This window comes from Gobio gobio (genome assembly GCF_949357685.1).
Source record: "Gobio gobio genome assembly, chromosome: 19".
NCBI classification, from domain to species: Eukaryota; Metazoa; Chordata; class Actinopteri; order Cypriniformes; family Gobionidae; genus Gobio; species Gobio gobio.
In genome coordinates, this window is record NC_137112.1 from 3,294,770 (window position 1) to 3,311,605 (window position 16,836).

At 37.3% G+C, this 16,836-nt stretch overlaps 1 protein-coding gene across 1 annotated transcript in view; it reads right to left on the reverse strand.

Moving 5' to 3' along the window:
• The window catches only part of eml6 (EMAP like 6), a gene marked incomplete at its 5' end in the record, with an annotated part of 143,745 nt that overhangs the window by 29,512 nt on the left and 97,397 nt on the right, over window positions 1–16,836 (reverse strand). Inside the window, 11 exons of the mRNA XM_079843854.1 lie at window positions 939–1,068; window positions 1,161–1,239; window positions 2,526–2,652; window positions 2,727–2,928; window positions 4,314–4,481; window positions 4,590–4,678; window positions 7,182–7,313; window positions 8,424–8,576; window positions 8,671–8,812; window positions 14,691–14,818; window positions 15,094–15,205. Coding sequence (XP_079699980.1) covers window positions 939–1,068; window positions 1,161–1,239; window positions 2,526–2,652; window positions 2,727–2,928; window positions 4,314–4,481; window positions 4,590–4,678; window positions 7,182–7,313; window positions 8,424–8,576; window positions 8,671–8,812; window positions 14,691–14,818; window positions 15,094–15,205 — 1,462 coding nt within the window. The remainder of the gene's footprint in view (window positions 1–938; window positions 1,069–1,160; window positions 1,240–2,525; window positions 2,653–2,726; window positions 2,929–4,313; window positions 4,482–4,589; window positions 4,679–7,181; window positions 7,314–8,423; window positions 8,577–8,670; window positions 8,813–14,690; window positions 14,819–15,093; window positions 15,206–16,836) is intronic.

Consider the following 16,836-nt stretch of genomic DNA (forward strand, 5'->3'; position numbering starts at 1 on the left):
ATTGCGCCAACAGTTGTTGCCTTCTCACCAAGCTGCTTGCCTACTGTCCTGTAGCCCATCCCAGCCTTGTGCAGGTCTACAATTCTCTCCCTGATGTCCTTACACCGGTCTCTGGTCTTGGCCATTGTGGAGAGGTTGGAGTGTGTTTGATTGAGTGTGTGGACAGGTGTCTTTTATACAGGTAATGAGTGGAGAACAGGAGGGCTTCTTAAAGAAAAACTAACAGGTCTGTGAGAGACAGAACTCTTACTGGTTGGTAGGTGATCAAATACTTATGTCATGCAATAAAATGCAAATTAATTACTTAAAAATCATACAATGTGATTTTCTGGATTTTTGAAGAGTACTATGATAAACATTACAGACCTCTACATGCTTTATAAGTGGGCAAACCTGCAAAACCGGCAGTGTATCAAATACACTTCCAGTCAAACGTTTGGGGTCCGTAAGATTTTTAAATGTCTTCTGCTCAATTTATTCCTGTGATCAAAGCTGAATGTATCGTCTTCAGTGTCACATGATCCTCCATGAGGATTTTTGATGAACAGAAAGTTGAAAAGAACAGTGTCTTTACTGTCACTTGATCAATTTAACGCATCCTTGCTGAATAAAAGTATTCATTTCTTTCAAAAAGCAAAATCTTTCTGACACCAAACTTTTGAACGGTACTGTATATTCTAGTTATATATTCTTTAAACCTTAAAAAACTCTTTTTTAATTAAAAATGCAACTAATTTGAAAATATGACAAAAGTGCTAATTTGAATAATGTTGTAACCATCTTGTGCAGTTCCACCTGCAGCCTCTAGAGGACAGCAGCGCCTCATGTCTGATCTGGAATCAGATTAGTCCCAGAAGACACGCCCACAAACCCATAAAGCCAAGCCTTATTTCAAAAGCATCCATCATATGCCACAGGAGTTCAGAGGTCAACAGTACCAGCAGAGAGGTTCTGAATGACAGCAGCAGCGGCTGTGTGGAAGATGATGTCAGCTCCATCATTGAGGTAGTGAAGGTTGTTTCGACAATCAAAGCCTCTGTAGCCAAACACATGGTCCAGAGAAAGCTCCTGTAGACACACACACACACACACACACACACACACACATTGAGTATAATGAGGACAGCGGTATATCTTCATGAGCTCATGACCCGTCTGACCTCGACGGTTTTCTTCTTCTTCGTGATGTTGTTCTTCACCAGTTTTTCAGGTAATGGTGCAGCGCGGCTCACTGGAGGTCTACAGGAAACAAATAATGGAGTTTAACGTCAATAATCGCAGTCACTGCAAAACAATGACGAAATTTGGTCTTGTTTTCTCGTACAAACATCTAAACATTTTTTAAACCATGATACATTTATTTGAGAAGCAAAATAACATTTGTTTTCTGAAAAACTGATCAAAATGAAGCAAGTTAGTGACCTCTATCTATCTATCTATCTATCTATCTATCTATCTATCTATCTATATATATATTAGATGATATAACTATGATTCAATCAGAGCTGTATTTTTTTTTTCTGGCACAATTTTTTTTTGATTTTTTATAATTTTTTTAACAGGCAACAATAAATGCACTAAATTCATCAATAAAATTAAAAATAATAAAAGCACTAAATCCATAAATAAATGCATCAATGAATCCATAAATAAATTTATCAATAAATGTAAAAATAATAAAAGCACTAAATGCACCAGTAAATGCACTAAATGCATCAATAAATCCATTAATAAATTCATCAATAAATGCACCAGTAAATGCACTAAATGCATCAATAAATCCATAAATAAATGCACTAAATGCATCAATAAATGCATAAATAAATTAATCAATAAATGGACTAAATGCATAAATAAATCCATAAATAAATTAATCAATAAATGCATCAATAAATGCACTAAATGCATCAATAAATCCATAAATAAATTAATCAATAAATGCATCAATAAATCAATCAATAAATTCACTAAATGCATCAATAAATCCATAAATACATGCATTAATAAATGCAAAAATGCAATGCACTAAATGCTTTAAACAAATGCATGAATAAATGCATGAATAAATGCATCAATAAATGCACTAAATGTATAAATACATGCATCAATAAATGCAAAAATGCATCAATAAATCCATAAATACATGCATTAATAAATGCAAAAATGCAATGCACTAATGCATTAATCAAATGCTAGAAAGAAAAATAGTTGAAAAGACTGATGAAAAGCAGCATTTAATGAAATATTCATCACACTATATCAGTATATCAGTAAAAAAAATAATATCTACCAATGGGGTCAGAGAAACAATGTACTTGATTCAAAGGAATGATTTTTCTTGCACCCCATTGGCAGATTTATTTGCTCTTGTTTTAAGCATAAATTCACTTAATTCTGACATTATTCAGAAAACAAGACATTCATTCTTCTCAAGTAAAAGCATCTTGATTAAATAGTTTTTCCATGTACTGGGAAACAATGCAGATATGATCACTGCAAGAAATCATTTTCTTTTGTCTGATTACCGCTCGTCCACTGGGATCTCCTTCTGTTGTTGGTGTGGCTTCACGCCGGTCATTTGTCTTATACTGACGGCGTAGATCTTCGTGGTGTAATCCATGTTCTTTTCCCGAGCGACGTCACTGTCGTACCCTAAACACACAGACCTTCGTCAAATCAAATCATTCAACTCAGTTTATCCTCACAAACAAAAGCAAGAACAGTACCTCCATCCTCCTCAGCGTCGTCATCCGACTCCTCACTGTCCACGGCTTTGCTCTCGCGTGGACCAATCCCCTCTCTCGCCCAGATCATGAGGGCTGTGTCGGCCCCGCCCACCGACAGCAGCATCGCATCATCATTGGACCATCGTACATTGGTCACATTGGCACTGTGAGCCACGTACTTTTTAAACTTGGCAAACTGACCCTGTATAAAACCAAGAGTTGTTTTATGGATAACCCTCAGCTTTACACACTCACCTAAAGGATTATTAGGAACACACACTAATACTGTGTTTGACCCCCTTTCGCCTTCAGAACTGCCTTAATTCTACGTGGCATTGATTCCACAAGCTGCTGAAAGCATTCTTTAGAAATGTTGGCCCATATTGATAGGAGAGCATCTGCAGTTGATGGAGATTTGTGGGATGCACATCCAGGGCACGAAGCTCCAGTTCCACCACATCCCAAAGATGCTCTATTGGGTTGAGATCTGGTGACTGTGGCGGCCATTTTAGTTCAGTGAACTCATTGTCATGTTCAAGAAACCAATTTGAAATGATTGGAGCTTTGTGACGGTGCATTATCCTGCTGGAAGTAGCCATCAGAGGATGGGGACATGGTGCTCATAAAGGGATGGACATGGGCAGAAACAATGCTCAGGTAGGCCGTGGCATTTAAACCATGCCCAATTGGCACTAAGGGGCCTAAAGTGTGCCAAGAAAACATCCCCCACACCATTACACCACCACCACCAGCCTGCACAGTGGTAACAAGGCATGATGGATCCATGTTCTCATTCTGTTTACGCCAAATTCTGACTCTACCATCTGAATGTCTCAACAGAAATCGAGACTCATCAGACCAGGCAACATTTTTCCAGTCTTCAACTGTCCAATTTTGGTGAGCTTGTGCAAATTGTCGCCTCTTTTTCCTCTTTGTAGTGGAGATGAGTGGTACCCGGTGGGGTCTTCTGCTGTTGTAGCCCATCCGCCTCAAGGTTGTGTGTGTTGTGGCTTCACAAATGCTTTGCTGCAAACCTCGGTTGTAACGAGTGGTTATTTCAGTCAAAGTTGCTCTTCTATCAGCTTGAATCAGTCGGCTCATTCTCCTCTGACCTCTAGCATCAACAAGGCATTTTCTCCCACAGGACTGCCGCATACTGGATGCTTGTCCCTTTTCACACCATTCTTTGTAAACCCTAGAAATGGTTGTGCGTGAAAATCCCAGTAACTGAGCAGATTGTGAAATACCCACCAAAAACCATCCCACGCTCAAAATTGCTTAAATCCCCTTTCTTTCCCATTCCGACATTCAGTGTGGAGTTCAGGAGATTGTCTTGACCAGGACCACACCCCTAAATGCATTGAAGCAACTGCCATGTGATTGGTTGATTAGATAATTGCATTAATGAGAAATTGAACAGGTGTTCCTAATAATCCTTTAGGTGAGTGTATAAGACCAGAGGTACTGCAGGTTTATAAAGGTACATTTAAAAAGACCCGTGGAAACCCTGTATATTGTTTTTTGGAAAGAAATGAATACATGTATTCAGCAGGGACGCATTAAATGAATGCATGATGTGATTTGGACCTTGCAGGGGAAGCTGAAGAGCTTGACGAAGCCGAAGTCGTCTCCGGTGGCCAGCAGCTTCCTGTCTTTGGTAAGTGAAGAGGCGTTGACGAAGCTGAGCGTGGGCCAGATGCCCTCACAGGTGGCACCCAGAACAGACGTCCAGGTGGCCCATTCCATCTTCTCAGACTGAACACACACACACACACACACACACACACACACACACACACACCACCACGCGGTCACAATGCTGGACTGGGCCATGTGTCACTGGCTGTGTGTCTGTTTCTCTACCTCTAAACTGCTGATGGTTTGTCGTCTTCCACGTGGAGCTTCGAAGAATAGCTGCTCTTTGGCACCGGTGTTGACTTGAAGAAGTTTCCCTGCGCACAAAAATGTTTAGCTCCCTATGCTTTTATTTATTTCATTGCTAAAATGATGGTGCTGAAATCTTAAAAGATGGCTAGACAGGGTACAAAATGAACACTCGCTAGGCTTGGGTACCGAAATCTGCATTTTTAAGGGAACTAGGGATGCACGATATTGGATTTTTGCCGATATGCCGATATTTTTCAACTTATTTTGGCCGATACCGATATATGTACCAATACCACCATTTTGAGCAAAAACATTTTTTTTTATTCTGGTTTCAGATTTCTAAGGTCTCCTTACTAAAAGGATACTTGTTAAAGATAAATACATGTTAATAAAGTTTTTTTTATAATAAGAGTATATTTTCTCTCGAAATAATAATAAAGTCAGTGATTTTTCACCTCAGACAGATGCAGGTGTTACCTAAATATTTTATTTTTGGATTTAATGTTTGTGCACATGAAGTGGGGGTGGCATGGCATCAGTTGATACTGTCTTTAGCTTCAAAAAAAAAAAAAAAAAAAAATTATTTTAGTGCTCCTTGGATTATTTTTCATCATCCATTTCATAACATTTTATTACAGATTAATAAACTTTATATAAAAGTATTTAATTTACAAGCGTCATTCTTGTGCTTTGACATCATTACTGCTTTATTTATTCAGAAAAAGTAGTAACTTCAATTTATTTGTGTATTCTCCTCCCATTCATTTTATTACTGTAACAACAGCACCCCCACTAAATAACAATCTAGAGGCGGGCACTAGGACCTGGAGGAGCTTCTGCTGCGGTGGAGGCTGCTGCGCGCTAGAGAGTGGGGAAACGCGATTGTTTTGGGCTAGTTTTGTTGTGAAAACCTGGCAATCCTGCGTTGATGGTCACGTCCTTCTGTACGCGCATTCACAAATTCAAGGCAGCATTTAAAAACTGTCAATATAAAATCACCATACATGCAATGTTTTTGTTTTCACTTCAAGAATGAGCACACGGCTGACATGATCTTATCGCTATAGCAGTCCTTGCACACGTGAGTTATTGCAGGCTCATATCCACACGTTATCATATCTGCAAGGCATTTCGGCATCATTTTTTCATATTATATGTGTTTATCGGCCGATTCCGATGTCGTGACGATAATATCGTGCATCCCTAAAGGGAACCGACCGAATCACTAGGGCTGGGAATCGATTCCAAAAAGAATCGATTCCTCGATTGATTCCAAGGTGATTCACTACGTTTTGCACCCAAAAACATAATTTTAGCTTAAATCGTGAAAAGGTTATGTTGTCCACAACAGTAGGTTTTGAGAGCTGCTTGGTCTACGATAACCGATGGAGATATGTGAGGGTCGTATTTTCATTTGAAATAAAAAAAATTCTTGCTATAATCCAATGATTGATAATACTGAAAGAAAATGCACCTGGAGCACAGATTAAAGGCCGAGAGCCTCGCGCATCTGAATGTCTTATATCATTGTTTTTGTTAATATTGTTGTTTTGCCTCGTACATTCTGTGCAAAAGCACTTAAACTGTCATTTATTTTAACTGTACACATGCATTTAGACATGTCATATAGTTTTAACCATGCAATAAATGCACATCCTTGAATAATGTTATCCTGTTTATTTATTAAATCGCATTTACTGCTGGGCTGCCATTTCAGGAGCATCCATAATTACTATTTAAAATCAGTCAGAGTTATTGAAATGCATCTTCATTTTACAAATAAAGTTTCAGAGAAGGATGCTTTCTACATCCATATATCCCGCGGTCACTCCGGGACTAGGTTCCCTCATAATGTTAAAAAAAAAAATATTCGAAAACAACCGTGAGGAATCGATTCTTGGAATCGACTCCAATCAATTCCTGAACCAGGAGTCGGAAACGGAATCGATTCCAAAAATTTCGGAATTGACCAGCCCTATGAATTGCGTCAGTATTACCGAGTACCAATTCACATTAAATCAACACTGCCAAATGTCAGTACCTGAGAACGCATCTGCTGATATAGACGAGTGTGTGTGAATATTACACTGCAAAAAGACTATTTAAATATGAATCATGCGTGTCCTGTGTGTGTCTGTGTGGATGAATGGCACACACACACACACACACACACACACGGACATGAATGCATCTGTCATCTCCAGAGCCACTGAGAGTCACTTCATGAGCATTTTACCGTTTAATTTGAGGAAAACTACCGTCATATCATAAACGACTTGCAGTTTCTGCACAATTATTGAGGTAAACATCCCTAAAGAACCGAAAAAAGGTGTGTACCGGCACCGAATTTCAGGTGTGTATGGTACCCAACCCTAACACTCGCCTAAAAAAATTGGCTTTGTCGACTAACAAATGACATGACTTATAATACACATAATGACCTTCGTTGTTTGGCACTAAATAATCCCTTACGTATACGAATAGAAGACGCTCTTACATGAAGATAGACATGAAGCTGCATATTGATTTGTGAATATATATATATAGAGTTGGGTATGTGAGGATTACCACGGACGTCCCAGTCCACATGTGTGATGCAGCTGGACGCTCCTTTACAGATGCCCACCCTCTTACTGGTCAGCACGTTATAAATGTCCACAAATGTGTCGTGTGAGGCCACAGCGAGGTATTTCCCAGCATCTTCAAGACAAAAGCAGGAAATCGTTACATATATTACATGCTTTATGCAGCTATTATGAAATGAATCCAAATAATGTAATAATAAATACATTTAATAATAATAATTGTATGTATGTATGTATGTATGTATATTTAAATACAATAATATAAAGATAAGATAATTTAATATTACATTTTTTATAAATTATATTTTATCATCAATTCATAGGTTAATTTTAATGTAAAACAATTAATAATATGAATTAATAATGTATATTTAATTATCAATTACACACATACACACACACAAACACATACATACATATACATATACACATAAAATGTATATATAAAATTATATTTTATTATATATTATAAATTATATATAAATTGATGTAATTTATAATTAATATAATTTATTATACATGTCATATTATATATATATATATATATATAAAATTATATTATTTTATTATCACTTAATATGTTTATATTAATTGAAAATATTAATTAACAGTAATTTAATTTTATTATCAATTATATATATTATTCATATTATTATTATTATTATTATAAATTGAAAATAATAAATATGAATTAATAGTAATTTATTTTTTATTATCAAACATATATATAAAGTATATATTATTTTATTTTTATTTACACTTAATGTTAATATTAATTGAAAATAATTAATACCAATAGTTTACTATTTTTTATATTTTATCATCAATGTACGCATGTGTATATATAAATATGTTACACATGTTTGATAATAAAGTAAATGACAATTCATATTATTTATTATTTTCAATTAATAATAATAATAACAATATTATTATTTTTGCATTTAGTTCATTTATTTTTGCATATATATATATATGTGTGTGTGTGTGTGTGTGTGTGTGTGTGTGTGTGTGTGTGTGTGTGTATACACACATGTCCCAGGTTTAATGTAATATATGACACTGAATCAAGGATGCTCAGTTTAACCACATCTATCGTTTTCTAATGGGAATTTGTGTTTTAAACACTGAAGAGGCATATTTGTGATATATGAGTTTAGCATATGCATCCCAGCTAAGTGTCTAATTTAAAGATCTAAAAGTTCCGCCCATGCCAAATGGTTACCTTGAGAGAACCTGATGTCAGAGATGATCTCCTTCCTGTGGTGAAAGGTCACCATGTCCTCCAGTGTGTCTGCGTTCACCACCAGGAAGCTGCCGTCGTTTAGACCCACCGCTAAGGCTTTTCCGTCAGGGGAGAAGGCACAGCATCTGCCACCTGGAAACAGACACATTACCAGTTAAACCACTGTCAGGATGTTGAGTTTTCCAGCAGAAGGTCAGCTGGTCATGTAGTGTGAGTGATCGTGTACCTTTCTTAAGTTTGCGGACGGCCACCATTCGATGGTTGGCTGAAAGCTCCCAGATCCGCAGCGTTTTATCGTCACTCACAGTGGCACAAATGGGCAGCAGTGGATGAGCAGCCAGACCCCACACTTCCCCCTCCATATGACCCTAGAACACACATACACCAATCAGGCATAACATTATGACCAGTGAATAACACTGATGATCTCTTCATCACGGCTCCTGTTAGTGGGCGGGATATATTAGGCAGCAAGTGAACATTTGTGACCCCGCGTGTGAAAACCCAGCTAAAGTCATTTTTTTGTGATTCATTGTTTTATACATAGAATGTTCTTTACATTATGTAGGATGATTTTGTGAAAATATAACCTTGATATCTTTAATATTGACTGAGCAAGACCATGTAAAAAATTAGCATGATTTTGAAAAATTCCAAGCTTATTTTTAAAACTGCAAAACATTTTAACCATTATTATTCTGACTATGTGCCATATACCACATTAAAGCTAAGATTCTCCCATTTTCAGTGATATAGGACACATTTATGCGAAAATTCTTAGAGTTTTGTTAAACAAGTCTTATTTATTATGATGTGCATGTCCAAAAAGCGTGAAACATTGAAATGAATGGGGGCACCACAAGAGCTTCAGTTCACTCTAATGATTTGTAGGCTATAACTTCATTAGTAAAACGAAATATCAGTAGAAAATGTCATTAAAGGGGGGGGGGGGGGGGGAGTTGCTGTTTCATGCATACTGAGCTTTTTACACTGTTAAAGACCTGGATTCCCATCCTAAATATGGACAAAGTGTTTTTTGTTTTTTCTTTTTTTTTTCTTTTTTTTTTAAGTTGGACGTTTTAAGGAGTATTTCTGCGCCAAAAATACTCCTTCCGGTTTCTCATAAGTTTCGGAAAGTTTTTTCCGAGTATGGGTATATGTGACGTCAGATGGGGCAGACTGCAGTCACATGACTTCACCAAATCAACAATGTCACCAAAGTAGTGTGTTTTTGGTTGTCAGGGCAAGACAACCCTGTACAGCTTCCCAAAGAACCCAGCGTTAATGGGACAGTGGATGGAGTTTGTTTTTCCGGAGCAGAAACGGAGTTGTGCAAGTGTTTTGTTTGTTCCTGCATTTCGGCGACGATGTGTGTTGGAAGCAGGCGGTGAGTAAAACTGCTTCAAATGTCTTTGTGTTGTTAACTATCGACTTGTTCATTCAAATGCGCTACTATTCCATTGTTTTTCTATGTAAACATGAACTAGTCTGACGTGCAAAACAGTTACGCTTGCTACTGTTAACATTAAATCACATACAATAGTCCATAAACCAAATTATGTCCTAATAAACCATGAGTAAACACACACAAATGTTGTAAAACTTGCGCATGACAAGCCGCTAAGCAAGTATATAGGTTACAGTTCCAGTGCACACCATAGAGACGTCCTGCTGTAGTCGTCGCTAGGGCTGTCAACCAATATTCTAAATTCAAATATATATTCGAATAGTTTAAAAAAAAACGAATTTCGAAGGTGAAAATTGATATTCGGATAAAAAAAGTTGACGCGTCTTGCTTGGAAGATGGCAGAAAGTACAGAGCCAAAGCGATTTAAAAAGCCATGTCTGGAAGTACTTTGGATTTTGATCGGTAGGAGTTAAAATTGTTGACCCGCGAGATAAAGTTGAATGCAAGCTATGTAAGATAAATTAATTTCTCCGTAAAACTTTAACTGTAAAACTTAAATTAATATGAATAATATTTGTTTCAATCACTGAATGAAGCCAGCTATATTTGGGACAAGAGTCGCGACCTTAAATTGCTTGCACAAAACTCTTGATCAGCTCTCAAAATGTGTTTGTTCATTTAAACCGTAATGCGCAGAGAGCGCGAGCGCGAGGGCGAGAGAGAGTGTGGTCTGCGGTCTTGGCCATTCGTTGATTTACTTGTTTTTGTGTAGATCAGGGGTGTCCAAAGTCCGGCCAAATGCGGGCCAAATGCGGCCCAGGGATGAATTTCAAACAGCCCGCAGCATGTCTATTAAAATATATTATATGTGGCCCGCCACGCATTATTTACAAATCATGCAGTTTCACAATGTCAACACAAGGTGGCAGTTCTAGACTTTAGTTTTAGGGAAACATTAGGAGAAACACTGAGCCGATCAGTTAAAATACTTTTCAAACAACAATTCACCAACATTTATAATGGATTTACTGTGGCAACACTAACTAACTGTGGTAATTTGTCTGAAATGTAGGTTAATATCTAATTTTATTAAATTTTGAATGTAGACATAGATAGTAAGTGAGAAATAAAGGCCAAATACAGACTATTTTTGTCATAGACGTACAGTTTTGTGCATTTGTATTTATATGTTTATAGACTAAATATCATAAAACCATTTTAGACATAGAAATCATATTTTTTCTTTTTGCCACGTGTGCTCTTATTTAGTGTTTTTGTCTTGTTTCTAGTCTAAATGTATCTCAAAATCAAGATGCAGTCACTAGATAAGATAATGACATGATTTTTTTTTCTTGTTTTCTGGAAATTAAATGAAATTTAAGTGAGTTTTTGCTTAAAACAAAAAAAATAAAAAATAATCTTGTTTCTTTTTTCAATTTTGTTTCAGTCCCAAACAGAAACAATATTATTTTTCTTTACCCCATTGGCAGATCATTTTGCTTGTTTTAAGTAAAAACTCTCTTCATTTGGATTTTTTCCCCCCAGAAATCAAGAAAAAATATTGTATGTCATTTTACTTAGTAAAAGTAAAAAAAGAATTTTAGATATTTGGAAAAAGACAGAAATTCTAAGTAAGAAAAGCCTTTTTGCAGCGTAGTTTTACCCGTGGTGATCTAAATAGAGTTCTTAAATAAGAATAGACTCACTAATAATATTTAAATTTCAGCCATTAAAACTTTTTGGTTTATGAACATTTTACAGATATTGTTAAATATATATAAATTTACATCTGTGTCCTATCACAAGCTACTCTACTGTCAGCTCAAGCTTTTGTCAAATCTGTCATGTTTTCAAGAAACAAAACACACACACACACACACACACACACACACACACACACACACACACACACACACACACACACACACACATATATATATATATAAAGGAACCGGCCCCCTGGTGTGTCCACAACATCGAATCTGGCCCCCTTTTAAAAAAGTTTGGACACCCCTGGTGTAGATAATACATTGTCAAATATGTTTAAACTTAAATAGACTACCTATACAAGTAGTTATGTCTCTTTGTATTAATTTGTCCTGTTATAGACGTAATGCGCGTCATTGACAAAATGCGCAACCAGATGTTCGAATAGTTTGAATATTAGTTTTTTTTATTAGGGAATATTCAAATGTCATTTTTGAGCAATTTTGACAGCCCTAGTTGTCGCTGCTGCGTCTCCTGTTCAATTTCAGCCTCTACATCTAATTCTGGATCATATATGTGTGGCTAAATCTGATTGATCTCCATGGTTTATTTAGGATACACCACGTTTAAGGATGTCGCAGCTTTCAGACGCTCTCAACGTCACACACGCTCGTCATTCTTTAGCTCCGCCCACACGACACGCCGACAAACCGCTCTGCTTTTTTCCGGAAAGACTCGGTACATTGCATCTTTCTTTTATAAATATGATAAAACTAAAGACTTTTCGGAGATATGAAGGATCAACACTACTCTATAGGTACTCAAGATTGACATGAGATTGACTGAAACTGAGTGTTTCACCCCCCCCCCTTTTAATAGGCCTATATATATCCATAAATATATAAAAAATCCATAGAAAATCTTATTAATATCTATTGTGTAACATTTGGAGTAAATCCAGGACTAATGCCCTACCAATTTAACAGGTCAGTCTCAAACTTAGTCATAACTGTGAGTCTTCACTTGCCTCACAATTCGATTAGATTATGATTCATTATGATTTGGCTCATTGCACTTAATAACTCTTTTACATAACGCACGTCCCGCACTTTATGTTCTCATTAATGCATGTTCTACTCGTATAGGCTAAACATCAGACACAAGAGCTTTGCTTCCGGAGGACATACGCAACTTTTTTAAAATTAATATATAATACGGGTTCTTTATTTAGCCTACAATAAACAGTAGGCCTATATTAATCCTTATTAATTAAACTATCAGCTGTTCTGTTCCTTGCCCTGTCAGAGAGGGAATTCATAAACCCAGCGCATCAGCATCCAAAAACCAAACTATGTCGACATGTAGCAGCCATTACATATCTTTAAAATAAGATGGATATATAGGCAGAAGGTGGAGTTAGAAAACAAATAAGCTGTTCCTGAAATTTCGGTGATGACACGAAGAAATCCAGACAGAAATCAGAAGTTTTAAGTTGCAGTTTTCTTGCCTTTCCCGACACTGACCTCTTGTTCTCTTGTGTTCGGACGCTGGTGTTTGTGAGTTTTGTGTTTTATTCGCTAAATGTATTTTCCATCGTAGTTAATGTGTCAGACTAAAATGACCGCATATGTTGTTTTTTTATATTTCTGCATATTGGCATTTTTATCCAGCGTCTTTTAATACAATATCCAAAAATATGCATTAAAAGGTGGATGATTGTAGCTAGGTGGAAAAATGTTAACTTTTGGATAAAGTGCCGGCTTAACCCATTTGTGCCCAAATTTTTCTGCATGGTTTCATGCATATAGTCATGTTAGTAGTGTCCTTTGTGATCATGTTCTGCTTTTATTTTCCCCAGGTTTTTTCATATTTGAATGTGTGGTTAAATATGTCGTATGCACTCCTTCAATGTCAAATTTGACTAGGAGGAGAACATTTGGCATCTAACTCAAAATAACTGCTTTCAACAGATCAATCTTTATTCATAAACAAATTTATTGTGTATAAAAGTCGAAGAACATTCAATGCAAACTCAAAAAAGCTGCATCTATCTTATAATCTGTTGAATATAAAACACAACAAATATCTTTTTTTTTAAAAACAATAAAAGTCTTAAAGCGGTGGAACATAGTGCAGAATAAAGTGCAGCCATGAAGTTGCCCTAACAGGGCATTGTGTATCAAAAAGTTAAATTAAAAAATAAAATAATAGATTGACGAAAATATGACATCTATATTACAAAACAAAAACAAAAAAACAAAATTGTCCCATAGTATTCAATGGCTGACTGTAGTAGGTGATTTCATATAATAATGTAAATGTAAACTCATTACTTGTCTGAATTTCAACATTATAATGGAATCATAAGCTACTAGTCATAAAGAGAATGAGGGTCCTTGACCGATTAGAATGAAACGCGTCCAAACTGGATGAAGGATCCTCAATATTTTGGCCCTTACAAGACATAATATCATAACATATGATATCTTTCCCTATCGAATTAAGGTCTACTGTACAGTAGAGATGTCAGTTAAAGGGTTAAGTTATGTTCTAGGTGGGATATTATGAAAGCAAAAAGCACTAAAGACCAAAAACCTTGATTTATTAACCTGTTAACCCAGTACACCCCATTTCCCCATTATATCTACTTACTATAGTTGCCGCTTGGACTTTTGACTAAGTGTACTAAAAACTACAGATCTGTTGTAAGATTTGTTTTGTTTGGATGATTCTAGAGACCTTCGTGATTGTGTATATATATATCTGTCAACAAAAAATACTTATTAGTAACATGAAAATATCCTTTCTTTGGGAGGGTTTGCCTTCGCTATGCTTCCTGGAAGTATTGGGATAGGAAGTTGGCAGCCTCATGTGACAGAAAGGAAGTTAATACCTTTTTTTTCTCTTGAAATCCTTTATTTGCTAGTTTGCTTACATGTCATTAAGATATAAATCGTGGATAATATCTAGAAAAATACTTACAGAAGGAAAATGACAACTATTCACTGCGGCAGCTATGGTTGCCGATGGGCTTAATGCACACATGTAAATAATGACCCATGTTCCAAGCCTGAGCTCCTCTTTTTATTCTGTATGTGGGTCTGCACTTTATGTTTGAGCGTGAAACACACCTGTACGAGTAAAGTCATGGGGCCGCTCTTGTCGATCTCCAGGATCTCTCCGTTCTTTGTGCCCACCAGAATGTGTCCGTGTCCCAGCGTGATGGCTCTGATGGAGGGGTTGTCCTCTAACAGCAGTCCTACAGAAACACAGAGCACTAACTAAACCCTTCGGACACTGTAGACTGAATTGTAAGCATTTTTAGGGTACGATATCAGCCACAATTTAGAAGTCCTTCAAAATGTCTAAATATATATTCAAATGCAATACATAATAAAAGTAATTATGTTTGAAATTACTCTAAACAGACCTGTATATATATATATTTAAATGTCATTAAATATGATTTTCTTTGTTTCTCAAACCTGAGACTAAATAAAATGTTAAGCGCAGTATTTGTGCAGAGAAACACACCCTTTGATGAAGGCGAGAGCGCCGCCCTCTTGATGGCGTAGGTCTTCAGACATCTCTCAAACATGTCGTCCCACAGCTCCACAACTCCATCTTTACCCCCCGTCACAAAACCCTTCAGGTCATAACACACGATTAACAGCTAATAAACACACACACACACACACACTTACTCACTCACTCACATTCACACACTTGCAGGCACACACACACACACACACACACACACACACACACACACACACAGTCACAGACAAACACACACACTCACAAACAAACAAACATACATACTCACAAACAAACAAACACACACTGACACAAACACACACACACACACACACACGTTTGTTTTTGTGAAATGTGAGGACATTCCATAGGCGTAATGGTTTTTATACCGTGCAAACCATATTTTCTATCCCCTTACACTGACCCTAAACCTACCCATCACACACACACACACACACACACACACACACACACACACACACACACACACACACACACACACACACACACACACACACACACACACACACACACACACACACACACACTCACACACACACACACACACACACACACACACACACACACACACACACACACACACACACACACACACACACACACACACACACACACACACACACACACACACACACACACACACACACACACACACACACACACTGCCCCTAAACCTAGCCCTCACAGGAGACTGTGCAGTTCACTTTCTGTGAAAAAAAACTTGTTCTGTGTGATTTATAAGCATTTTGAAAAGTGAGGACATGGGGAACGTCCTCATATTTCACCCTCTTTTTGTAATACCCATGTCATTATACACATTTGTGTCCTGATATTTCACAAAAACATGCCCACACACACAAAAAACAAACCACACAAACTCTCACATACACAAAAACACTCACCCGCACACAAACTCATAAACACACACGCACACACATACCCAAACACTTGCAGACACACACACACACACACACACACACACACACACACACAAGCATCCAAACACTTGCAGAAACACACTCACACAAACACTCACAGACAAACACACACAAGCACCCAAGGACACACACACACAGACAAACACACAAACCCTTGCAAACAAACACATACACACAAACTCTCACTTGCACACAAACAAACACACACACCGACACAAACACACACATACACACAAACTCTCACTTGCACACAAACAAACACATACCCAAACACAAACACACACACACACAAACACATACCCAAACACACACACACACACACGTGTGGAACGTCCTCATATTTCACCTTCTTTTTGTAATACCTGTGTCATTATACACATTTGTGTCCTGATATTTCACGAAAACATGCCCACTCACACAAACACTCACAAACACACTCTCACAGACACACAAGCACCCAAACACACATACACACACACTCACACACACACACACACACACACACACACACACACACACACACACACACACACACACACACACACACACACACACACACACACACACACACACACACACACACACACACACACACACACACACACACACACAGACAAACACACAGACACACACATGTTGGGTTTTCATGTTTTATGGGGACTTTCCATAGGCGTAATGGTTTTTATACTGTATAAACTGTATATTCTTTCCCCCTACACTGCCCCTGCCCCTAAACCTACCCATCACACACACACACACACACACTGCCCCTGCCCCTAAA